The sequence below is a fragment of the Coffea eugenioides genome, chromosome 5 (assembly GCF_003713205.1).
Source record: "Coffea eugenioides isolate CCC68of chromosome 5, Ceug_1.0, whole genome shotgun sequence".
Taxonomy (NCBI): domain Eukaryota; kingdom Viridiplantae; phylum Streptophyta; class Magnoliopsida; order Gentianales; family Rubiaceae; genus Coffea; species Coffea eugenioides.
In genome coordinates this window covers 49,126,015-49,152,502 of record NC_040039.1, presented here as the reverse complement: position 1 = coordinate 49,152,502, position 26,488 = coordinate 49,126,015, and the positions used below count along the sequence as shown (strand labels likewise).

At 37.1% G+C, this 26,488-nt stretch overlaps 3 protein-coding genes and 1 non-coding gene across 4 annotated transcripts; 1 reads left to right on the top strand and 3 right to left on the bottom strand.

Moving 5' to 3' along the window:
• Positions 1–279: 279 nt before the first annotated feature.
• On the bottom strand, positions 280–2,574 carry LOC113770499 (universal stress protein PHOS32-like). Its single transcript, XM_027314968.1, has 3 exons — positions 1,654–2,574; positions 875–916; positions 280–612 (listed from the first exon to the last, which is right to left on the bottom strand). Exons 1-2 carry the CDS (start codon positions 2,387–2,389, stop codon positions 909–911), a joined length of 744 nt encoding a protein of 247 aa, XP_027170769.1. The 5' UTR covers positions 2,390–2,574; the 3' UTR covers positions 280–612; positions 875–908.
• Positions 2,575–3,566: 992 nt separating this feature from the next.
• TRNAS-AGA lies at positions 3,567–3,648 on the top strand. Its single transcript has one exon. It is a non-coding gene; the product is annotated as a tRNA-Ser (tRNA).
• A 12,036-nt stretch (positions 3,649–15,684) lies between these two features.
• On the bottom strand, positions 15,685–19,655 carry LOC113770712 (tRNA (guanine(37)-N1)-methyltransferase 1). The gene is made up of 9 exons (XM_027315270.1): positions 18,749–19,655; positions 18,282–18,380; positions 17,963–18,082; positions 17,701–17,867; positions 17,548–17,618; positions 17,036–17,178; positions 16,345–16,456; positions 16,039–16,151; positions 15,685–15,914 (listed from the first exon to the last, which is right to left on the bottom strand). Exons 1-9 carry the CDS (start codon positions 19,583–19,585, stop codon positions 15,771–15,773), a joined length of 1,806 nt encoding a protein of 601 aa, XP_027171071.1. The 5' UTR covers positions 19,586–19,655; the 3' UTR covers positions 15,685–15,770.
• Positions 19,656–21,060: 1,405 nt separating this feature from the next.
• LOC113772134 lies at positions 21,061–22,822 on the bottom strand. The gene is made up of 2 exons (XM_027316693.1): positions 22,431–22,822; positions 21,061–21,755 (listed from the first exon to the last, which is right to left on the bottom strand). Exons 1-2 carry the CDS (start codon positions 22,707–22,709, stop codon positions 21,162–21,164), a joined length of 873 nt encoding a protein of 290 aa, XP_027172494.1. The 5' UTR covers positions 22,710–22,822; the 3' UTR covers positions 21,061–21,161.
• Between the last annotated feature and the right edge of the window lie 3,666 nt (positions 22,823–26,488).

Genomic DNA, 26,488 nt, shown 5'->3' with positions numbered 1-26,488 from the left:
TGTGAAATTAATCACCACCATTTAACACAACATTGTAGAAGCCGTGTATATACACCAACAACTCCATTTCACAGATTTGCAGTACCGCCAGTGCAAGGTCGATGCTAGAGATTCAACAGAAAGAAATGCAAGAGCAAAGATTCATTGGCAAGTCAAAACTAAATACACAATAAGTTATTAGACATAAGCGATGAAGCAAACATAGCCGATCACTTTTTTCTGATCATACCAAAAAGAGGAAAGCACGGATAGAAGAAAATAAGCTATGATGCAAAAATCTAGAAACATAAAACTTGAGCAGTACCGTGATTATGAGAACTGAAAATGCCAACTCCCATAAGCAAGAGGAGATTTGTCATCATGTTTCATACATCAAAAGCTTCACAGGAATGATTCATATATAACAGATGAGCACATGACAAGTAAGGTTAATGGCCACAAGAAGTCCGTACAGATGTCCAGACATGCCTGACAAATGCTAAGCTAATGAGGAGGAGCTAAAACCATAACTAGCGTTCATTTACATGACATGAATCACACATCAAGAAAGTCAATCGACTCTCAACAGCTCACTTGTATCTCGTAGGCTGAAAGTTCTTCTATCAAATGCTACTGCAAAACAGAGGAAGAACAAGACGTAAGCATGATTTTGACAACACAAGACTGCAGGACCAAGGAAATGGAAAGATAAAGGAGTATATATACGGAACAATCAATAATGTTTTCATGGTTTTTAATGCAAATGAGTCTCAAGGACCTCTATTAGGAAAGAAAATTTTTTTCTAACAATCTACTGTAATCTACACAAATGTTGAGCACTAGCAAGAAAACACAATTTCCACTTTAAGGAGGTTTATATCACCAGAATGCTTACCCGGAACCAAGGAAGTACATTATTGTAGAATCAGTTATGAATCTGTCACAAGAAAGAGAAGTATCATGGTTTTAGAAGCTGACAGACAGACTATGAGCGGCCTAGTAACTATCAACATAAGTTCAAAGCATAAAATTAATCGATGCAATTCAATATAATATGTTCAGAATCAAATGATCCAGGGGCTGAATGTCATATATTTCAAGCTGTCAAGTAGGTCAAGACGTCAAAATCTACTGTACTGTTTTCTAGCAGTACATAGTGGTTTTTACCCATTACATGCTATTTACTGATAATAAGTTTAATTGCAACACAACAGTTGCAACTGTTAGCTAATCCCCTGTGAAACAAGAAGAGCTTTTCATGAAAAAACTTCATTCACAATTTACCTTCAGAAACTTTGGCAATATGTCATAAGTCCAATACTGCAATGCAAAAAATGAGCAAGACAATAAAAAGACACCTAGTTATCATAAGTTAGTTGGGGAGTGATAGATCTGCAGAAATGGTCTACTAGGACGTAACTACTAAGTATTACTCAACCGACACCTAGTTATCATAAGAAATGGTTTTAGAAGCTGATAGACAGAGTATTGGTAAATTGTACTACTTCGCATCCGTAACTACCAAGTATTGCTCAACTGACACTGAAAATCAAGTCACTTTCGGAGAAGACATGGTTGAAACGAACAATAGTCTAACAAACTCCATATCGAAGCAGAAAAAAATGAAAATATTGAAGAAAGCAGGAACTAATAAAAGTAAAAGACATTATTAACCTTTGCGATCCTCAGTAGAGGCATCGTGATACTCCTGCTCCTCCTCGTCCTCTTCAGCGACAGAGCCAACCGAAACAACCGGACCCGGGGCAGCATTTCCGCCACCCTCATGATCATCAGCATATCTGACGACCACCACAGGGCAAACACAATGCCTGACGCAGTAATCACTAACACTTCCAAGCCTCCCATCACTCCCCCTTCTCGTAGCCCCAAACCCTCGGCTCCCCATAATCACAGCACTCAAACCAAGCCTCTCCACTTCCAAGCAAAGCCTCTCCTTCATGTCATGATCTTTAACTATATGAATTTTGAAAGGAATCTGGGCCTCCACCAAGGGCTGCGCCAGATCAGAGGCCTTAGTGGTGGTGAAAATGTCGAAATCGTCTTCTAGCTTCTGCTGAGACTCTTCGTTCTCAGCATCGACAATGGAGAGGTCAACAGAGCCCCAATCAGCGCCGTAGAGGACGGAAGTCGGACGGACGTGGACGAGAATAACGGCGTCTCCGGGACGGAGGTAGTGGTGAACAGCCCATTTGACAGCGAAAGCTGACTCGTCGGAGAGGTCGACGGCGATGCCGATCTTGCGTTGGGCGTTGGCGGTGGGAGTTTCTGTCGACGAAGGAGTGGTCGGGGGAGGGAAGCGTGGGGAGGAGGAGCGAACTTTGATTTTGGCGAGGGGTGGCAGGTCGGATTCCGCCGTGGACTGGTGGTGGTTTTGGTTTTGATTATGCATCGTCGGAAACTTTGGGGGTTAGGGTTTTGATATTTGTATTGACTTTTGATTTACGGATCGTTGACCAATGGAAATTATGCGTTGAGTTGTGACTTGTGAGGATTTGGCGTGTAAAATAGTAAAGGGAATGGAAACTGATAATGGGCGGTGGGGGTCTGAAGTGAGGTGCGGCAGTGGGGCGATAAACTGGCAAAGCGAATATGTTTTTTGTCAGTCCCCATGTCGTCCCTCTTTCCTTATCCGGTCCCATTTCGCTTTCAGCCCTCGATTTGCTTTGCTTATTGTTGGGCTGTAAGAGTTGCAGAATAACCAATTATGGAGTTTGGTCCACGTATATTTGTGGCCTCAATCCTGTAATCCCAGATGGGCTAGGTGCATGCAGTGGTCTTGCACTCTTGTTCGTGTATCTGAAGTGGGAAGTTTGCAACAGGATTGGTATATCAAATGTCTTTTTTTTTTTTTTTTGTGGAAAGATGGCATATCAAGTGTTGGATTCAAATTCTTTAGAGTCAATTTAATCACGTGCTCAAAACTCGGTTTATTATTATTATTTTTTTGCCGGACACAATAGACTTACACTATTCTATACTAGGAGGAGGAGGGACCTGAAAAAATCCAAAGACAACTTAGAGGGGACTGAACCATCATGGGCTCAAACTGGTGCCTATGCACCCACTGACGACATTTTCAAAAAAGTCTAAAATTTTTAGAATGTAGGCAAGGGGAAATTTTTAAAAGAGGCCCAAGACTCGGTTTAAGTTATGGTAACCTTTAATGATCAAGTTTTTATTTCGACACTCGAAACTCTTTCCTTTCTTTTTCTTATATTAGTCCCTGGTCCCTACTAGTTGGGTAACGTTACAAGAATGATAGTTATGGATTTATATACATATTATCTTGAGAGCTATGGTATGGTAGTGGATGAGCAAAATTTGAACTTTACGTATCATGAAACTTGAGTTAAACGAGTTTGTAAATTTGTTTGCTATTGAATCCAAGACTAGATAGTGGTGGTGGTAGATATGTGCTTTAGTATTCATGGACAAAACCTTGAGCAAATGTGTTTCGATTCTTCTTTGAACAAGAGGTATGATGCTTTTGAATTCATTGGGATAAGTTATGGGTTATTTAATCTTTAAATTATCTAGTTTTATCGGAAGCGCCCTTGAAACATCAAGTGGACGTGCCGGAGTGGTTATCGGGCATGACTAGAAATCATGTGGGCTCTGCCCGCGCAGGTTCGAATCCTGCCGTCCACGAAATTTTGGATTATGTCTTCAATGTTCTTGCATTTCTCACTTTTCATCAACCTCCATTGCCGTACCTCTTCCTTTGATATATTATTCAAGTTGTTTGCTTAACAAAGGTTCCAAAATGGATATACATCTATGGCTGATAGTCTGATACCTCATCGTCCGAGGAATTATTCTTTTTATTGGTAAAACTAGTTTTGTACCCGTTGGTTAAACGGAAATTATCAAAAAATAATAAACTATTTAGTTAATTTTATAAAAATGTCGATATAAAATATAAATTTAATGTATAATCTATTATAACTTGTCTTAAGTATATTACTATGTGCGCATTGTAATATAAAGTATTCTTATAATGTAAATTTGAATATCTAATTCAGTGAATAATAATTCAAAAATGGAAAAAATAATATTCAACAATATCATAACATTCAAAAACTTGAAAATAAATAAAAAGTGCAATAAATAGTATCAAATAAAATTCTACTCTTCAGAAACTTGTTTTTGTTTTTCTTCTGTTTGAACATTCTCCTCGATTTGTCCGTGTAAATCAGCATGTATTGATTTTCCATATGATCACAAAAATCAATTAACAAACATGTTAGCAAAAATCCTACAAAATAACGATGAAAGTGCTTGTTTAAATCCTATGTCTTCATACAAAACAAACAGAAAATAAAACAAAAAAAATAAAATTCAAGATATTTTACTAAACTGTTACAATTGAAGATCAACATGCCTTTTTTTAAAAAAAAAATATGTATTGAAAGAAGATGTACCTGATAATCAAGAGGAGTGGAAACCCAAAATCGATACTTTAATGTGCCAACCGTTTGCACTGGAAATATCTAACCATGAATTTGATGCTTGAAATCAATATATTAGAGGCTATATGTAGTGTAGGTATAAGAAATAAAAATTGATAAGGATATAAAGAAATATTGATAAAAAACATTAAAAGTAGGTTTATCTTGATTTAAGTTGCTTAAAGTACGTAACTTTGGGTAGGAAATAAGAATTCTATAATATTAAAAATTCTTATAGAAAATAAAACCACAATCGTCCAAATACCTTTGGGTAAGAAATGAGACTATCTAGGTCTAGCGCCTCAGAATTTCCTCTAGCAAACTTTAGCCATAGGGGCCACAAAACTCAAGTGACAACATCCTTTTAGATGTCTCATTTGCTCGTAAATGCATCTCAAATAGGAATTTATATTTGACCGTACGGGTCAAATACATATAGTTAATTGGATTTAATTAACTTTTTCTTTTCTATAAATTTCGTGCTATGCACTATGTCTTGATAACGCACTTAATAATAAAATTTATTAAGAATCCTATTCGGAAACTACTTGCCGTCTCGTTAAGCTACGTAGGAAAGAGAAAACATGAAGAGATAAGAATGAGAATACGACTTTATTATATATATATATATGATTCTAGCCTGTACACATTAATTACCTTCATCTAATTTGAAATTTTAAGGGGAAAAAAAATTTGAGTGTTTGTTTCATGTTTTCTCAGAAAAACTTACTCTGTCCTCTTTTCCTCCATTTCTCCCCTCATTTGCAAATCTCCCCGTCTTATTTGAATTCTTCCCTTTCCTGGACCATCTAAAACTTTGTTTAGAAATTAGAACTCCTTCCTTTTTTTTTTCCTCAAGAAAGAAGCCTGAGATTGCAAGCCTTCTTCTCATAACCTTTTCTCTTTTCTTCTCCCCCCCACCCCCCACCCCCTCCTTCTTGGCATACATATTTTTACTTTGGATTTGGCTCCTCTTTCGTATATGCCGTTTAGTAAAGTTGAGAACATACTGATCAAAACTACGAATAAGAAGAGAAACAAACAAAAAATTACATGCAAAAATGGAAAAGCAAAAAAGCAGCTGTAGGCCAGCAGGAGTTACATGTAATAAGAGGAAAGAGGTGGGAAAGCTGAGCGTCCAATCAAAATGATGTCCAAGTAATTGAGTTCACTGAAAGTCTCCTGCATCACACATCTCCCTTCAGAGTTCAGAGTATACGTTCCGCTTAAAAACCAGCCTGCGGCCTCCTGCACCAGCTACCCCATAAAGCAGCAGCGGCAGCAGCAGCAGCAGCACCACCCAGTCTCTTACTGAATCATTTGTCTCTCACTGATCACACATTATTCATATTTCTGTATAAATAACCAGGAGCAGATTATAGCCTATGCTTCTGGGCTAACTAGTTTTGGCCTCGAGGCTTCCCAATATTTTAATCTTTCTTTCACGCCCTTTAAAGCAGTGCACCTAATAAAGCGATTTCTTGACTCCTATAAACGGAAATATTCAGATGCATTCCTTGTTTTTCAGCACCTATTCACTAATGGAACTAACCTGTTACAGCAATAGCTTCCTTTAATAATCATCAAGAAAATCTCAGACACACATCTCCTAGGGTTTCAAAAGTGCAGTGAAACCTTCACCTTCTGGCTTCTGATCACCAATCTGTAAAAGTAGTATCTCATCAGGGATTTTTTTGAGCTGCAAAGGTTTAGACCTCAATACCACTAGAATCCCCGACCAACCCCTACTTAACAAATAAAATTTTTGTCCCTTTGAGTTGAGTGCATCAAACAAGGCTTCACTACACATACATGAAAGTACTCCAGGAGATGGGCTTGATGCTTCATCCCTATATTTTGCAGACACTGGAGGATCATAATCATGAAGTTTCTACATATCCTACAAACCCTGGAACATTGGATCCACCATTTCATCATTAACAAACAATTTGATTAAATCTTCATTTTTTTTCCTTATCCATTTAGTTAATCCTAAACAACTTTGACCTATATAATTAATATGTCTAAATCATGACAGTGATTACTAAATGCATGACCTCACACATTAACTGCATGGCTGAAATCATGTTAATTCGAAGACTATAGCGAACAACTGCAAGAATAATACGTCTAGAACCAACTCATGTAGATCCTATGCTATGAAAGAATGACCCCGAATGAGAACTAGTTGTAAGATCACAAAAGCTGAGCAGTATTAAAAGCAAGCCACAGCCACTGACACACTACATGAGAGAGAGAAAAAGAGAGAAATGCCAAAAATTCAATTCAGAACATGTATTGCTCCGTTTTGGAGGAGAGAACTTCTTACTAGCTAGTCAGACGAAAGCAAAGAAGAAAAAGGTAACTAGAAAGTTGCGTTTCGGTTCTTGATAACATGCATTTCACCAAATTGTGAAAAAACAAAATTAAAAAAAAAAAAAAACAGACACCCCAACTGTTTTCTGCTAATAAGAAAGCCTGAGGGACAGATCAATGGAATTGGATCCATCAACTGCACCACCAGTAGTAGTAGTTTTCGTGGCACAATAAGCATCTCCAGCACAACCCATAACTGCAACACCATCTGAAGAACAAGATTCCGAACCATCCGCCTCCTTCTTCATCATCGTCCTCGTCAACTCTTCATTTTGATCAGAGTCATGAGATTCGCTTTTGCTGACTCCTATCCCAGATGGAAAGAACTCGTAGAACAAACGGCCACTTCCACCCCTTGATGAACTTGCCTTCCTTTGAACTGCAACAACCTCTAGAGTACCCTATATCACATATAAATCAAAATCAAGTCACTACAACTATTTCCAGAAAACTCATGTCTAGATACCATTAGCATGATTGGGAAAGGAATGACAAGAATCAATTAATGAAAACAAAATACAGGAAAGAGACAAAAAACCATGGCCAGTATATATGTACCATATTTGCCATGAACATTAGAAAATTGTGACAATTACTGTACTAGTACATAATAAAAGTAAAGGGATTATTAACTATTAAGAACTGTTGTATATGAGATGACCAAGATTTGAAGAAGGTACCTGCTCTATAGTGCCACCAGCAGAATAAGTACCAGCGTGAAAAGTGGCTGTTTTGCCAAAATTTTGTTTTGTTCCCCTGTTGTTATATGGGCTGTTGCCGACGTTCAATCCAACAAAATCAGAGCTGGTAATGGAAGGCATTTCTGCAGCATTCACGTCTTTCAATGATCCCTTTAGTGTTACCAAATTTTCTCCACGAACGTGGCGCTTTTTCTGCTCAAAAAAGCAAAACAGAAGATAAATCCCAAATGACCGATGCGTACAGAAAAATGACTGACTAAGTTTGATACTAATAGGAAATTAAGTAAGCGTTACCAGATGGCAAACAGTACAATGATCAGGGTAACACTTGATCAAACTTGGAGTTGAAGAGAGCTCTTTGGTGCTGGTCTCACTTCCATTTTCAACTCCAACTCCATGGGGATTTCCTGGAAACTTATCACCAGAAAAAACCAGCCCTTGTCCATGAAACAATCCCATGGTAGCACTAGTGTTTCCAACCCTCTGAACCAACATGGCCGCCTGGTTCAAGTTCAAAGGATAGACACCAAGCTCAGCCAAATGCATTGGAACAGTATTGACGGAGGTGGGATCTTGACCGGGTGAAGTGGGAATAACTGCATAAGGCACTGATGAATGTGGACTTTGGGCTTGGGGATTGATTTCAGTTATTATTTTCCACCTATCTCCTAACCTTAGGCGCTCAAGCTGAGCAACCCCCATGCCTCTTTGAGGCTGTTTCTTCCTGCTTGATGATGACTTTCTTCGGCCTGGTCCAGCACTGCTCTGTCTTGATGTTTGATGATGATCACGCCTTGTCGTGGGTGGAGTTGCTGTCTGAAAATGATGATCATAATGGTGAAGAAGATTGTTATGATCCCCAGACAATGTGGGGTTTGTGTTGTGGTCAGAAGAAGCCGTAAGGATGGAAGTGGCCATTTTCTTTCTTCTTTTCCTGCAGGTTTTGTGGGACTTGATTAGATTGAGAGGCAGAAGAGATGTGCGTTTGGGGAGAGGGAACCAACCAAGAACTACAGCTGAGAAACGCGGATTGGACAAGGGGCAGGAGGGCTATGTTAATTGGTGCCTGTGCAGCTGTGCTGGTTTCTTGTGTTTCATTTGATTCGTTTCAAGGCTTTGTGTGTGTTTTAGGTTTCACTGTACACCTATTTATATTCATATCCGCAGGAAATTGATATGGTCACTTTTGTTTTTCCTCTTGCCAGGCAGAAGTTTCAAGAGTACGAGGATTAATGTTGATTGTACAAGATGGTAATGCACCAAAGGACTTGGTTTTATGGTAGATGAATTTTGTCACCACGTAAGTTAACATGTGGGATCAATACATTATTGAGTGAAAATTAAAGAGATGGTAAAAAAAAAAAAAAACATTTGGGACCACTAACTTTTTAAGTGTTAGAAGTACTTTTATTTTTTTGGATAATAAGTGTTAGAAGCACTTGAAAGGCAAGATAGTGAATATGATAATGTGGATGGATTAGAAAAGGTAAGCAAAATATAATGTAATTATTTAATTAATTTGAGGGCTAACAAAGATTGGATTAATTAGCTGATAACGTTTTAAGACTATGGGGAGGAATTCAGGATCTAATCCTCCTAAGTGTCTCTCATTATCTTAAAAATCAAAGTGAGCCCCTTATGGGGCCGCTGGTTTGCCCTTGCCTTGAAATGTATTAACTTCCAATTACTGCTAAACTTTTTTAGAGCCACAAAAAAAAAAAAAAGAAACAAAAGCGGGGTCTCTTATTGATAAATGATCTTTAAACAGTGTTGTAGTCCGTGGGTAGAGGTGTCAAAATGGGCGACTTCGACGGGTTTGGGTTGGTTAAAAAGGGTAATATGTATAAATGAGTCAACCAACTTATACCTATTTAATTAGATGGATATAAATAGGTAAGTCAAAAAATGAATTGGGTAACCCATTTATCCATTTATAACTCATTTATTTCAACCCATTTAAATTCATTTTTGCAAACTAAGTTATCAATTTATATCACCCTTTGCACCCATCATTAGTTTTAAATATTTACTTATAATGTTCAATAAGCCTAAATATTAATTTTTTTTCATCCGTACTCTATGTCGCAAAATTACATAATATTTAATAATTGAACAATAAAAATATAAAAATGTGAACTAAGTACTATAAAAGTTAACATAAAAACTTAATCCACAAATTTTTAACTCCTAGCATTTTTTTCGTATGAATAAAATTTCATTTTGGAATGGTATGAAAAGAGGCTAAAACTTGTCATAAATTGATAATGCTGAAAAATGAGAAAATTAACAAACTAAGAGAATAAAACCAACAAATAATAATAATAATGAAACAAAAGTAGTTAACAACATGACAAAATGAAGAATCTAAAAAAAATGGGTGGGAGAGAGAAGAGAAGAGGTTTGGGGGAAAACAATTCTAAATAAGTTAATTAGATTTGATGGATTACCTAATAATATCCATTTATTAAATGGGTATTATTGGGTAACCCATTTATACTCATATGTAAAAAATTAAGATACCCATATCCATCTATTAATGGACGGATATGGGTAAATTTAGTTAAATGAATTTGTTTACCACCTATATTTGTGGGGTGGTGGGCTGCTTTTGCTGAAAACGGATTAAATTAGCCAACTCTCAAACTCTTTTAAAAACAAAAAACAGAAAAAAAAAGAAGAAAAGAAAAGATGTAAGCAAACCTTCCCTGCTCCTAGACCTCTCAAAATTTTACCTTCAAAAATAGGTGGACAATTATATTCATATATTGGCATTTTAAGTGCAAACCAATTTGGGTTCCTTTATTTAAAAAAAAAAACTTTTATAAATTATTGCTCGAGAAATTAAAATTTTTTATAAGGAAAGTAAACATAATCTTTTTAAAAAGGATTAACGGTAATTCCTCACCTATTCCCTTGGTTGATATAAATCCCCTTGGGCTATAAGTCAGTGTGTTAAGTCTTGGTGTCTACAATTAAAAGAATCTAGAAAAGGTGTAGAAGTGTACTACTTCTATAATGTTAACCCTTCATATTGTCCGGTTGGTCTCTCCGCACGCTTTAGACCAGATAGAATAGGTTATAGATGTAGAAAGTTCCTCAGTTGATTTTGTTAAAGCAGAAGATTGTCCAGATGAAGTTTAAAGTTCGTTTTATTAACATTTTCAATTAAAAATGAGCATTCAATGCCAAGCAGCTAATTAAATAGCTAGGGATCACGTAGGCTAAGATTTTGATCATACTATGATATCCACATTGCCATGGGAACCAGCCTAATTGAAGTGGGGTTGTAATTGATTCCCTACTTTCATATATAGTCGGGGGAGGAGGAGGAGGAGGAGGACCATAGGATCATTATTTGCACCATGACCAAAATTCCCGGTTCAGTTCACCCAAGCTGCACCATTACAACAAAGCTGAAAGGATTCCAAAATGGAAAAACTCCTTTTTGCCCGAGCTGATACGTAATAACAAGACTAACCATCTCAGTTATTCCAATCTCAATACTGCCTTGCTCAGAAAGCATTACTACTAGGAAAGGACAAATGTAAACACGTCCTGATAACTTTCGAGAAAACTAGGCTGCTTTTGATTGATAACTGCTCCATCAATATTGTAAACCCGTCCTGATAAAAAGTTCCAGTTGTTTTAATTCGCAGTATCAATATTGTATGGCAGATAACCATATGTTTGGGGAAAAAAAGGGGTTGACTGCAGGGTGGTTTGAACGTGTAATGAACTAAATTCGAGTGTGTCTTGTCTTTGCTTCGTGGAATGAAGCAAACATGTCTCTTGCTGATATAACATGAAATGAATACAGCACAATATCTTTGAGAAAGAATTCCATTTCAGTCTATGCCATTGCTAATTAACAACCCACAAGATATATGATTTGACAACTGCTAGCTTGTAATGGAAATCATCAAATATATGTGTGGAAATATATCTATCTATATATATAAATATCCCTTTTTTTTTATTTTGGGGGGTGGGGGGTGTTAAAACATTCAGCTGGTTGCTTAGACGATTTAAGTGATCTTTTGATGAAGTAGGTATTGGCATGTATTATATATGGGTGGTCCCTTTGTTGGAAACTCAGAAATCGCATTCCACAACACACAATGTGGGCTTAGCTTAGGTACGATGCAGCAGGCAGAGGGATCTTTTGAGTGCTTAGCACAAATCCCAATCATTCCATGCAGAGGGCGGGCTATTTGCTTCTCAGAGCCCACAAAATCCATCATGTCTCTTCAAAAACAGTACATTCGTACACTTCCAAACCCATTCCAATTCCCATCCTCACATTTGTCGGCATATCCAAAAAGGTCATACTCTTTTGCTTCTCGAGGAATGTAATATAGGCCCTGTTTGGCAAGTGAATTTTTTGGGTGTTTATCTAAAATTTTATTGTAACTTACTGTAGAAGTTTTTAAAATTTTTTTTGAATATTTTGAAGTGTATAGTTTAAAAACTTTAAAAAATTTTTGAGGTTATTGTAGTTAAAGTTTTTAAAAAACTTGTAGCAGACAAACTTGGCAAAAAACTCAAGTGTCAAACAGGGCCATATATAGTATCGCTCACATTTGGTTCTCCTCTCCGTTTATTGTTCCGTTTAAGTATATATACTCAAGTTACTACTGTTTTACCAAAATACTATGACTTAAAAAACATATCATCAACATCATAAAAATACAATATTGGTATATTCAAGGTTTCAAATCTTGCCTCCCATCAATTATCAAATTATGTGGCTCTCTAAAAAATTCAGACGGGTATGTAATGCATCTGTAATGCATAAGTATACTCAAGTTACTATAGTTTTACCAAAAAAACATATCATCAACATCATAAAGATACAACTTTAGTATACTCAAGGGTTTAAATCTTGCTTCCCACCAATTATCACATTATGTGGCTTTCTAAAAAATTTAGACAGGTGTATAGTGCACCCATCTGGTCCGATGGTGATTCAGTTTCCGTCGATCTCCCCCATTGATTCAGTTGGACCCTCTTAGAATAGGTTAGAGTATGAATAAGAATAAATGTGGATTAGACTATTGCCTGCTGCCGGAAAAAAAAATCATAAAGATACATACCCATAGGCATTAATCATCTTTCCACAAAACACGTTGCAAGTGTAGCAGCCGCCTTATGTCCGTATGGACAAACACTAATCTAATCGAACGGGCAAAGATTTCCTACGCCCCCTCCCCCGGGGTCCAACCACGGGGAAGGGGACCACAAACAAAGGAACTCTCGTCCGAGATTCTCTACAGTCATGATGGGATTTCCTCGTTTACGGTCGACATCTCTAAAGGGTCCAATTACCAACTTAGGAAAGGAAAGATGTGGCGCTAACAAGTGCTCATGGCTAGGGCGGCGCTGGTTCATAGTACAACCCCTCCTCGCATAAAAATTATCTACCCAGAGCAAAGCAGAGGGAATTTCACAAGCCCTGCTCCCTATCTATGGCTGCTAGTAGGTCATGCAGTTTCCATTATCCATGCATGCGTGCCAACGCCAATTGGGCTTTTTAGGTTATGTCCTGCAGCTACAGGATGGTGATGCATATTTTTTTTTGGGGCAAGGATAACAATTATATGACATGTTCTATCCTAATCTACAGGGGAGGGGAAGCCTAAAGAGATTTATAACAATTATATGATCTATTCTATCCTAATTTATAGAGTAGGAGGATCCTAAGGAGATTTATGTGTTAAGCACTCGTAGGTATGCAGACCTGACTAGATCAAGTGGGTGCAATGGCACCACCCTTTGGATTTATTTTTTTTGCTGTAGGTGAGGGGACTTAAGTCCCTCTCTGGTGGCCATTGAGCTAAGCTCAGTGGTTTACAGGACGGTGATGCATGATGCATCTTCATATTTTGTTTCTAGCATTTTCAATTTTGTTAATCAATACTAGTAGTAGATAATTCAACAACTAAAAATGTCCAGAAGATCTCGCGGTAGCATTTTTGCCTGTTGATAATGGCAGTCAGAACAGAACTATGTCAGAATCTCTTCAATTTTTATCTTTTGTTTCTAGTAATAAAACTGTAGAAAGACAAAACTGCCATAATTACGCAGCTGGAAGTTAATGAGAGCATCTTGGCAGGGTACACAAACAAACACATGATTGATTAAAGGGCAGTGGAGAGCTGGTGTTCAAACTAGCAAAGAAAAGGAAAACGCCAACTAATGGTCCCCATCAGGTTACTGGATCATTTTCAACAACGATTTTTTTTTTTATGATGATGAAACTTGAAAGGGCTTCTCGATGACATACGTAAATGTAGAAGAAGATTATTTTGCTCATTCATTTGATACTAGCAATTAATACCGTTTGCACTTTTTAAGGGTGGTGGAGATGTGCTGTTTCCTTCCTAGAGGTTGCCATAAGGGACTCGGGGATTAGAGTAACTGTTAACCCTGGCTTTTTGCAACCTGGGTGAAACCTTTTCTATTTCTAGCAAATTAGCCCAAGATCCTTTCTGCCCTCGCCAGTTGTTTGTTTGTAGTATGCAACTTTGCAAGAGGTTGGGGGGAGTGGGGACTGGAGAGAGACAGAGACAGAGAGCCTCTCTGACTGAGCAGATCTCAGTTCAGATTCATATCTGCATAGAATATATCCACTCTTTTCTTCCCTCTCTTTCTTACACAAACCAAACTCACAACTTCTCCAGCCGCTGCTGTCTCCTCTATCGTGAGAAAATACAAAACATCATTACCCTTTGCCATCCTGACCCTACAAACAAACACAGAACAAGGACAAAATGATTCCACCGGAAAGCCACACAATTTTCTTTAAAAGTTGTACGCAAACACAGCCAGCGAAATGTGATCTCATTTTATTTAGATTCATCAAATCCACGCCGTTGAAACATTTAAAAAAAAAAAAAAAAAAAAAGCGGAGTGTGGGGTTGAAACATTTATTAAGAGTGAACGAACATGTGGAGAAATCCAGCAGCCTAAAACATTTATTTTAGCCACCACTTGCAACTTACAGCCGATACAAACCCTTTGCTAACCAAATCTTTCCATGAATCAATAGATTTTAGATCACCAGCAAACAAATTAAGGTGAATCTAAACCGTCCCCAAGAGCCAAGATGACGGGTAGCTTTACCCATTGATCAGATATTTGGGGTTGGCTTTACCAATTATTTCCGGCAAGTACATTTACACTCCGACCCATTTCATGTATAAGCTACGTACATTCGCTGCCATTGTCACCTGTTCGTTGTGTTAGCACTATGCTGCGACAGTAAATACAAGAGGCCCAGGCCCGGCTATGAAAAGAAGATGCAACCCAGAAATGTCTGCTGCATCATCATCATCATGTGGTCCTTCCTCATCCAGCGCTTTTGCACCCGTCCTTTAAAAACCCCCTAATCCCTTCCCTCGTTTCACTTTCTACTCGTGGGTCTTGCTTCCCCCCTATATGCAAAATGCAAATTTAATTAACATGTTCCCACGTCCAATCAGTTCCCAAACATTATAAAGAATGACTACATAAAAAATTAAATTAAATTTTTATGTACCTAGCATTTTTTTATATAAAAAAATAAATTATTTTTTAAACATTTGGCTCCCAGTAGCCTCAAACTCGACACGTCAAATACCTGAAAGCAGCTCCTGTACCACTAAGCTAAAGCTCATCGGTCCATGTACCTTGCATGATCATATACTTCACCTAAAACAGATACTAATAACTAACAAACAAACTAATAGCACCCAGGGCCGGTTGATGGGTATCTTAGATTCAACCTACTAACAAAATGCACTTTCTCAAAGCGCAAATCTGATGCTAAATAGCAGATGAAGACAGAGAGTTAACAAAAATAATAATGCTGTTTTGCCCTGAGACGAGAGTAATGAATGGCGGATGGTAACAGACAGTGGGACAAACTGCAAAACTTGAAGACAACCTCGAGCTTCACTTTTTTCACTTCATGATGTTGTTAGTGCTGCTCACTTGATGTTGGGTATCTTCCTTGATGGTGAACTCCAAGAACATGAAAGGATAAAATTGGGCGAAAGACAATAGTAATAACTAATCGAGATCAGGTAAGACTTTGCCAAACCCCCCCTCTCTCCCCGCCCCAAAAAATAAAAAATAAAACTGCATTCCATATGGTAGAATCTTTAAATGAATCAAAGGAATCATGAGGCAAAAGAAAAAATTCATCTATTTTCAAGTTATGGGTACAATTTCATTTACAGAGTAAGAAGCTCACCAACTTACAAAATTACAAAATTGATACTGTTTTTGAATATGCTACACGCTCGGGCAGAGTGAATGATGCACACAGCATCCATTTTCCAGGTGCAACAATGCGAACTCTGTGCATCTCCACATCAAAAGCCACCTCAGACAGAGCAATCCTAATGCGCTGATTTAAAAACATCATGATGTCAAATATGAAGACAAAAAGCAAATAATGATTTGGTTAAACATCAAAACTTTAGCTATTCAGTTAAGCAGAATCCAACTCTTAGCTATGGGATAGAGTATACCTCATGGAAGTCAAACTCTGGATCCTGAGCTTTTGAAAACCCATACACATGAATTCTGGGTAAGGTATACCCTCTATCCTTATGATGTTTTCTGAATAATCCCCTGAATGCATCTGCAATCATTGGCAAAAGAATTACATCTTTAGGTGAAGTATGACCCCTAAACTCTAGAAACAGCAAAATCTTTCTGTGAATGAGATATGTGGCCAAAAATTTGGAACTTTCTGTAGTACATCAGGATTGTTTTTCATACATCACAAAACTTAAAAGACAGGAGGTATCATTTCATTTCAGAAAGTAACAAACCAAGAAACTCTGTCGCATCATTTGGCAAATTCATGACTACTTGTGTCACTGGTCGAGTTTTATGGCTTGCAAAAATAGTGTCAATGAACCTCCTTCCATCCATGTTGAAAACCTGTGCAGAATGAGAAAAATTAGGCAATCCCTTATTACAGCTTTATTATTAAAAACATTCTCTTATTGAACATGATATGGGAGGTCTGCAATCTGTAACAGGAAATATTTAATGAAATTAGATATGCAATCTAGGACCTGTTATATAGCTGGTAGAGCGACCCTGTTACTAAGGTTTTTTGTATGAAAAAATAGAATAGTTCCCTCTGTGTTTCCTGATCTAGATTGAAAGTTAATGAACATATTGTTCATGAAATAAGACATGATAGAACTACACTGTTTGCATGTCCATCATTCAAATACCAGAAGCAACAAGGCACGGTAGCAAAAAGCTTTCCTTATCACAGTCCTTTTCTAATCATATATTGGCATCATGGAACTGATCTGACAAGTTGTACCTAAAATACATACCACAAGAATTTCAAACCGATAGTCCTACTTCAGCTAAAAGAAATGACCATGTTAGAAATTAAAGTTCTTGATTAAGAACTTGGTCACTTATTAGCCATTCAATATGAAAATGTCATGTAATAAGTAAGAAAGAAGCTAATTAAACTTGCTTCATAGAAACTTTGGTTACCTCAATCTTCCTCTCAAGTTTGTTAAGGACAGAATTTCTCTCCAAATAATCAACAGCATAAGGATTCAAATCGTTAGCATATACATGCTTTACTTTCCTTGCAGCAGCTAAAGCTATTGGGCCCACCCCAGCAAAAACATCACCTGCAGAAAATGAGAAGTGAGAATGCCGAGTAAGAATTGCCACAGAATTTGACTACAAAATCTGCAACTAAAGCTTAGGATCATGAGGAAGATTTTAACATCAATAAAAGCCAAATTCATGATTTGTGGACAAAAAATAGAAATTAGGCTTCTTCATGTCAGGGTTCATTTGACACTATGTCATAGCATTCAGGACAATATACATCACTGAATTTTGTAAGCAAGCACATAGTTTGATTACCATCATGGAAAAGGTATACTTATTGGAATGAGATGCCACAACTTGAAGAATATATCAACAATCTTCAATGAAACATCATAAACTTCAATTCTACCAAAATGAATAACTAAGATTAAAAAGCAACTTACAGATAACATCATCACGTGTAAAGTAATTCAGAAGCCTCTGCCTTTCAGTTGAAAGCCTTGAATTCCAGTATCTGAATACAGGAGTAAGAAACATAAGATCTTATCGAATTTTGCCATTCTTATTTTCTTCTCTTCCTTATCCACCAGACTTACACTGTGGCTAGATCAACATGAAATCGCAGTCCATTTTCAACTACAGTGGTCACGAGAGAGTGGTTTCCAGCTAAAACTTCAAGCTGCATTGTCCTATAATCGTTGTGAATGATATCAGTTTTATTGACAACTGTCTGTATCTTTGGCTTGTTTTTGTCTAAAACCACCTGAAAAGAAAGTGAAAAACAGTTTCGGGACAAAGTTAATAATTCTATATTGCAAAATGAAAAAGAACTGGTAGTTTTACGTTCCAATAAAGTACCTTGGCAACAATTTTTTTGTAAGGAAGATGCTCATCTCTCAGATTCAGATGTGCAATATGCCCAACAGTCTCAAAGGCAGAAGGAATAATCATGCCATTCGGCAGCAATGCTTCTAAGACCTGCAAGAAGTATATGACGTTTTCAAGAAAATATACAACGAATATACAAAAAGGCCAATGAGTCCCTAATATATAAGAATAATTGATGATCAACCCCATTGTTTCTAGTACAGACTAGATTTACCAGGCCCAAGAAAATCGAAAGAAGGCATGGAACTCAAAAGATACAGAGGACTGGAGTTAATTAAATGAAATGTACCTCATTCATCTGCCAGTAACTATAAAACAACGTCAACTTGCATTTGACAAGTTCAAAGGTTGAGTCCCCCTTGTCCCCAACATATTCTTTCAGAACAGCCTATAAAATACAACTAAGCAATCAGATGCCATCATAAAACAAGATTGAAATCTATTTGCATTCCAACCACAAATGCACACTCTCAGGAAACAGGAATTCATACTAAGAGAAGCAAAGAGAGAGCTGGGCATCCCAAGATATTACAGGGGTTGAAAGTTCCATAGAAGTTGGCATACACGTGCTAAAAACTCAAAAAAAAAAGTTCAGTAACAAGACCTTCAACGTTCAATTGAAAATACCACCCAAACTTTTTTAGAACCCGGAAACTCGAAAGCTATATCATGCACTCAATCTCGAAGCAAATGCATAATTCAAACTCAACAACATAAAGCAACTCACAGAGAGCCAAACTGTAGGGAAATAGAAACCTTAATGGCCTCAGGCATCTCATTAATCCCTTTATTTGCATAAGTTTCATCCAAAAGCAGCAACCTGGTCGAACCCCTCCAACTTTTTCCCTTAAACTCATCACCTAACAAGCCACTAACATCACTCTCCTCCTCTTCCACCACCGCCACAACAGCCATCTCATTCCTCCCAACTCCACCTTTCTTTCCCTTTTCCTTTCTCTCCTCCTCCTTCTTCTTGACCTTCTTTGGCCTCGAAATTTTTGCTAAATTCCTAAAGTTCACAAATCCCCTTGAATTAAACGTCCTAGCCAACTTATCCCTATACAACACAGGACTCAATAGCTCCCCATCCCCGTCAGCTTTTCCGTAAATTCTCCTATTCAAAGTCACTAAAGCATCATTATCGGTATTTAAATTATTAGAACTTGAACAATCAGCGAACAATTTCTTTAGCTCAGCATCAATTTCATCTCCGGGGACTCTGGCAATGTTCCGAACCCTAGGCCAGTTAAGGAGGTGGCCACGAAGGCGGTTTTCGAGCCCAAAACAGAGCTCTGAAGGTACGCGAAGGGCGGCGAGGTCGAAAACTCGAGTGAAGCTATCTTCGTCGAATAAATTGGAGTCACTTTCCTGTTCAGATGAGGGGCATTGATGTAAAGTTGGAGGAAATGGGGATGGACTGTAGCCTTTTCTGAGGGAGGGGCCGTAAGGTAGGGTAGAGGAAACGGCCGCGACGGCAGTGGTGGTGGAGGTGGATAGAAGGGAGAAGTTTAGGGGTCTGGAGAAGAGACGGGGAGGAAAAGAGAGGAAGGAGAAGGGGAGAGAATTAGGACGGAAAATGAGTTTAATAACCATAAGGGTGGTGGCGGTGGTGAGAGTGGTGGTATGCTGGACCGCTGGTGGGCGGGCGGCTTGGGAAGGGTGACCGTTAATAAGATTTTCCCGGGGAAAACGGTGTTTTGTTAGTATATACGAGATAAAAGGGCTGAGTAGGAAGTGACAGTGTTGGGCCGGCCAAAGGAGGAATCCAATGTGTGTGATTTTAATTGAATTTGTAGTCTACTCAGTTATTGGGCCCAATCTGTGGTTCTGAACAACAGTTTTGGACTGGAATATTGAAAGTATCATGGACATTTCCAACTTCATTAGAGCTCCGTATACATTTTTGTTTCATATATATATATATGAATTAATTTTCTATATAATAACAGCGTATATACTTGCACCGTCATCTAATAACATATAATTAGAATTTAAAATCCAAATTTTACATATGTATCGTGCATCCAATCGTGATAGTGTATATACTGTTAGTGTACATAAAATTTACTTCATATGTATATGTGTGTATATACATATACACGTTATGAATTTGTTGTAACTTTTTCATGTTTGTGCATCGAAGGCAAACCGAACACCTAAATATGTTGCAGAAATATACATTTAGTACTACCAAACTTCAGTGTCGTGGTGTGTTCATGTTTTTTTAACAAAAGTAAAAAATCATTGTCATTGTGAGTGAGTTCATGTCACGATTTGAAACTGTACTAGCTTTAAGATATACAATAAAAGAGAGACGGGAACAGATCAGTGTGACGACTTTGAAAATCTGAATTTGTTTGGGCCTCCCTTGTCCTTGTGGCGAGCTGAAACATTTTGGCGATATTTTGCAGTCCAAGCATCAGTTAGTACGCGATGGAGAGTATGGAGTATGGACCATGCATGCCTATAACAAAGAGAAGCTGCATCACCGATTATGATTCCTGTGCTCAAACGTCGTGAATACAACTCTCATTCCATTACTCCAGTACTGGTTCATGATCACGCATGCAGAAGAGGAGGGGGGGAAGGAACAAAAACAAAAAGAGAAAGGGGGAAAGTGAAAAATTGCATTACTACTTGGATATTCATGCCTCCATCATTTGTCCATCCTTACCTTCAAAGCAACATATTAAATTAGTAACATTTAATGCCATGCAAGAATATGTTCCGCACCGCACACAAGAATCAATAAGGTGAGGGAACTGATACCATTATTGCCATTTGCCACGCAGATTATTGTACAATAAAGCCAGTATACAATAATTAAAACAAAAAAGGGAGGAAGAATTTGTCCATCCCCCTTAAATACCATAAAGTTAGAGGACAAAACACCCAAAAAAAAAAAATAAAAGAGTGAAAGGAATCAATCCGACGTTGTTCCTACCACTTCCTCAATCAAAGTCCCACCAAAATTGAGCCTGATCAAAATATGTATACATTTATTTACCTAACTAAATAATGAAAGGAAACCAAATGAGTAGAAGTAGAACGAGCGGACACGATAAATATACAGAACGGAGGCAAATGGTTATTTCACCTTCATTCCCGCTTTCCAATTCCAACTTGCAGGCAAAATTTTTAATCCTTGTACAGAGAAGTTAACAAATGGCTATAGGACCCGAGAAGCACTACGATTATTCCTCTGGAGCAGGCCTCCCATGATAACTTTTTTCTTGTGCTCCTCGGAGTCAACGTCAATAACTTCGACACTAGTATTATTTACATTTACACCCGACTGATCATCAACCCTTTTGAACCGGCAAGGAATCAAGAACAGGCACGTTGAGGTGCAGAAGACTGCGAATGCTTTCCCCCAGAATATCAACGCAACTAAGCAAATCAGCAGAAAGTAAAGCCCCACGTTGGAGTTGCAATATCCATTAGTTTTCTTGGAGAGCATTGCTGGTGGCTTTTGATTCAGTTGCAACGAATCCAACGAGCTTGACCTTTTCCTTTCTGACGCGGACCTTGAGTTGCTAGCGATGGAGGAAGCACGCGAAGATGTTAGGGAGGACGAGGCTGCTGCTGTTGATGATGAAAACAAGCTTGATCTGCTCGAACCGGATAGAGGGCTGTCGCCTAGTGATTCTTTATTCAGGGATATTGATGATTTCTTGTCCCGGAACGACTCCCATAACTTGTCGAATTTTGAAGGTCTACAGGGTGCTTCTTTTTCTGATTTTCTGCTTCCTTTTCTCTTGGCCTGTATTAAGAAACCCATGAAAACGATCATTCGTCGTATGAATATATCATCCGATTACGTTGAAATTTGTTAAAAAAGATGACTTCCAAAAATTGGACAACTTCCGAGTTCCGCGGGAGGTATTCAATACTAAAAAAACAACAAAAGAAACCCTGCCGTGCAAATAATAATAATAATAATAATAATCAGGAGATTACGACGATGTTTCTGGATTCAATGCTGGGAAACTTTCCACTCCAACCATGTTAAACAAGCAAAATTTCTGCTTGGATTATATCTATGTAACTACACTTGCATACTTTTAAAAACAAAATTCTGTGTGTTGTTTTCATTTTTTCAAAAAAAGGAAAGTTTCTAATATATATATATATAAGGATTAAAAAAAAACAAAACCAGAGATTTATGCATAAATTTAGATGACATAAAGCAACAATAATGTGCATTTATTCATATTAATCTTAATCAACCGTTAGGGGAAGATTGAAGGCAATATGTATTCAATCAATTTGACTGCAGTCATCAACCCAAGAGAAAACACCAGAAGAAAAAAACCAGAAAAATTAACAACATGATCAATTGATTCAATAGGCAAAACTGTATGCATGAAAGTTAACCAAGACAGAAGACAAAACGTATACATCGTTTGAAAATTAAGAAAGTAAAGAACTTAATTACCAAAGGTGATTGAAACAAGAAGGCTTTGAAAACACGAGAGAATCCCCGGCGACGCTTCGACTTCTTACTCAGGGGTTCTTGGCCATCGTCGGACGAAGAATCCAACTTGTCCCCGTCGGACAAGGACATGAAGACATCACTGTGATGCAGCAAGTGCTCCTTCCCTCCTTTTCCTAAACGCGAAACGGGCTTAAACGGATGATCATCGACATCCGGTTTGAAGCACATGTACCATTTGCTCCTCTTCGAGGACTTCGAGGAACCCATGGTAATGAACATTCATCTAAGTTATAAGCCTAAGAAAACGAAGAAAACTAACAGATAATCATAGGTTTCTGTAAGTAAATGAAACCAACCAAAAGAATAAAGGAAACAGAGGAAAGGGGCATTGTTGATTTCTTTTTTTTTGATTTGTTTGAGAGACTTAAAAGTGATTGAAAGGGGGGGGTTTGTGGGCAAAATATGATGGCGTGGATTTAGGAAAGGATGGTCTGAGAAAACGAAGGAACGTGTTGTTTGTTATTGTGTATTGCGACTGCTTGTATTTTTTTGTGCAGAGGTACGTGTTTTTCCAAAGTTTTTGATGGATACGTCGTCTCCCAAAAGTAAAGGAAGGGCGGCTTTGCCGCGGAGGGCTCCCTTCCTATTAAACTCTGATCTATAAATGGATAACACCAAAAAATTACTCATATATATACACGCGCGCAAGCAATATGGAGTGAGTCGAGAGACCACATCCCTTGGTGTTTAAAAAAAAAAAGATAAATTTTTATTCTGGTCAGCATAGTACTTTGATTTTTGGTAAGGGACAACATCAACCAATTTCAAAGTCTCAAACTCTGCAGTAATTAATATATGGGGAATTGTGACTTGCAAAAAGAGCATGTTAGAAAAAAACAATTATGACTGTAAACAATTGTGACTTGCAAACATTCTTCTAAAAGGAAAAAAAAAATATTTGGTACGCTGCTAGTTTATATAATTTGTTTTGCGTAGATGATATGGTCAAAGTAACAAAATTGAGAGATGTCATTTAATATGCAGCTCAAAATCTCCACGTAAGTGGTGATTAGGGATTGATCGTTATGTGATTTTCTTGGTAAATTAATGACAAAGCCAGAAGTATTATTCATGCCTTATTCAAAGGGGAGTTTCTAAAAATTTTGGTCACATGGAAGAAGTCCAAGTCAAGTTCACCGGTTTACTGGGTCAGTGTGGTACCCAAGACCAGGAGATTTTCTTTTTGCTTGTCAATCTCATTGGCCAGCATTCGTGTCATCATTGATCCAGGCAAAGAATGTAGGCATCTTCTTTTTTCTCAGCATGACTGCCTACCTTTGAAGACTTCACAATTCAAATCAACTCAAGTAGTCCTTGAGAGATTGACTGCGGATTTGTAGATGTAATAATAACTAGTCCCGTGTCACCCAAGTGTCAAACCATTTCCATTTTTTCTCAATGTTCACAAGGTGCATGCCCTGGTTGATTCCAAAGTCCAAGTTGAAACTCATTCATGTATAATTACTCCTAAAACTAGTCTCTCTTGATTTGATAACATAAAATTAACTTAACTTTGTCGAGTTATTGATCTTCTTCGGTATCAGCTATATTTAGCATGGAATATGCAAGTAACTTGGGATACAATTTGTTGAAACATGCAAAACCTCCCAAATCTGACCTCATACATCATTTTTGGAAATTTCATAACAAGTAAAGGTATCTCAAGTCCTATTGCAGTTTACATGTGTCCATTGGGCATTTATTAAACTCGTTCAGATGTTAAATTTTTCTCAAAGCTAAACTTAATTAGGAAAAGTGTATCAATACAAAAGAAGATAATAATTGATCATTCACATAGTAGGTTGGATGTGATTAACGTTTTGTGTTTACCCTTCCATCCCTCTCTGCACCCTTTTTACCCCCAACTGTCTAGTGCAAAATTCAAAACTTGAACGAAAGAACTCGAAAAACTCTCCCCAACCATTGGGGTTAGCCCAGTGGTCCAATGATTAAAGGTATATTAAAGAATGTCTATAAAACATTTGTTACAAAAACCCTTATACTATTCAACCTTGTTATTATTATTATTACATAAGATTATTATTATTGTTGTTGTTATTATTATTAATGAGAGATCTCGAATCCGAAATATCCCATTGACGCTCCCTCTCCCAATATCACCCAACTCATCTCTTTCCCCTACTCAACCTCTTTATTTTATTCTTTGTATCTCTGGTTGATTGGTAGTTTTATTGAAAGGCAATATACTCAAGATAATTATAATTAATCTTAGTAAATTAAATTAACTATATTCGATATACTATTAGATCAACATGAGATAAACAAAACATTTTTTAATTTATATTTTTTGATAGAAAATAAATTTTATTAATGAGATCGTTGGAAATCGTCCAGTACGATTTGATTTAAATCACAAAAATATGCACTAATGGTAGGTCAAGTAGACACTAAAAATAATTGATCTACATTTTAACATATACAAAGATCTTTTTTGAAATTTCTTGTATTTTTCAGGAAAAATATTTAGATTAATTTTTTCTATACTTTCAATGTATACACTAGCATGGTTTGATGAATGCTACATCATCTAAATTTGAATTTAAATATCAAAGTTTGTGTATTTGTCATATATCTATACCCGCTAGTGTATACATTGTCAGTGTATAAAAGATTTATCAAAATTATTTTGCCATTTATAAATGAATTAATCTTCTATACATTAACAATGTATACACTTTCACCATTGAATGCGTGACACATAATTTGAATTTGAAACCCAAATTTTGCATATCTATCATACGTTCAATAGTGATAGTATATTTACTGTCAGTGTATATAAAATTTACCATTTATAAATTAAAAAGATCTTTGAAATTTGAGTGTAGCAATAGGATCTTTGGGCTTGTGCACCGCTTGATGGATACACAATCAATCAAAGCTTGGTCACATGCGTCTGTAACTCAAGTCAAACTGAAATCAACCCCTTTGTTGGATGCCGGAAAAGCTCAAACTGAAATGAACCCTTTAGTTGGATGCTGGAATTTTGAGAGATTGGTTTAGGAGTAATTAACAGAGATATATGTGAATAAAAACAACAATAGATATGAAAAGAACATAAACAAAATCCTTGAAGTCCCTCCAAATGTATGTAGGAAGAAAAAGTGGAATGAAAAGAAGATGCCAAGATCAATTGCGTTTTTCTCCCCTTCTTCAATATGCGTATTATAAACCTGATACAAAGAATAAATGATAGACGTTTTGTAATATAATAATATTTTGATACTGTCATTCGACTAGAGATTGAATTCTTATTCTTTTTAGTAAGGATATAATGCTTAAAAGTTTACACACCTGTACCACTATAGGCGTACTTGATGAACGATTTTAATTTCCATTTTTTTTCCCTTTTGTAAATTTCCATTTGTATCTTAATTCCTCGTAATATTTTTCTTAAAACAATTGAAAAGCATATTGCTGGGCCTTGTGGGCATATCTACCTAGCCCAAGGGCCAACGCCATGGTTGAGGGCGGACGGTTTTGCTTAGCATCGAATGATCCAAGCAAAGTCAGGGTTAGTTAAAATGCGGAGGCCCTTTGGTTAGTGGCAATTGGACATCTATACACTATTGGATGAACTCAGGTGATGTTTTGTCATCCCAGAGAACCAAAATAAAAGGATTTATCAATCTCTTTAATTTTCTTTTCTCAAGAAAAGAAAAAAGAGGGAAAAAAAAAACTAATGAATTTGAAGGTGTTTTGTCCGTTTATTAATCATTGTGACTGGTCTAGTGGTCAGAAATTCGAATGTCGTTTATTAATCACTATGGTTAGTCTAGTGGTCGGAAATTCGAATTATCAATCTCTTTAATTTTCTTTTCTCAACAAAAGAAAGTGAGGGAAAAATACTAATGAATTTGAAGGTGTTTTGTCCGTTTATTAATCACTGTGGTTGGTCCAGTTGTTAGAAATTCGAATTTTGTTTTATTAATCACTGTGGTTAGTCTAGTGGTCAGAAATTCAAATCTTGTGAGAGTTTC

Excerpts from the sequence above, each read along its gene's own strand:
- LOC113770499 (XM_027314968.1), bottom strand. The coding sequence starts at position 2,389 with ATGCATAATCAAAACCAAAACCACCACCAGTCCACGGCGGAATCCGAC.
- LOC113770712 (XM_027315270.1), bottom strand. The coding sequence starts at position 19,585 with ATGGTTATTAAACTCATTTTCCGTCCTAATTCTCTCCCCTTCTCCTTC. Across the intron at positions 18,381-18,748 it reads AGATGCCTGAGGCCATTAAG|GCTGTTCTGAAAGAATATGT; the intron begins GTTTCTATTTCC and ends TGTATTTTATAG. Across the intron at positions 17,868-17,962 it reads ACAAAAAAATTGTTGCCAAG|GTGGTTTTAGACAAAAACAA; the intron begins GTACTTTATTGG and ends CTTTCTTTTCAG.
- LOC113772134 (XM_027316693.1), bottom strand. The coding sequence starts at position 22,709 with ATGTTCATTACCATGGGTTCCTCGAAGTCCTCGAAGAGGAGCAAATGG. Across the intron at positions 21,756-22,430 it reads TCTTGTTTCAATCACCTTTG|GCCAAGAGAAAAGGAAGCAG; the intron begins GTAATTAAGTTC and ends TTCTTAATACAG.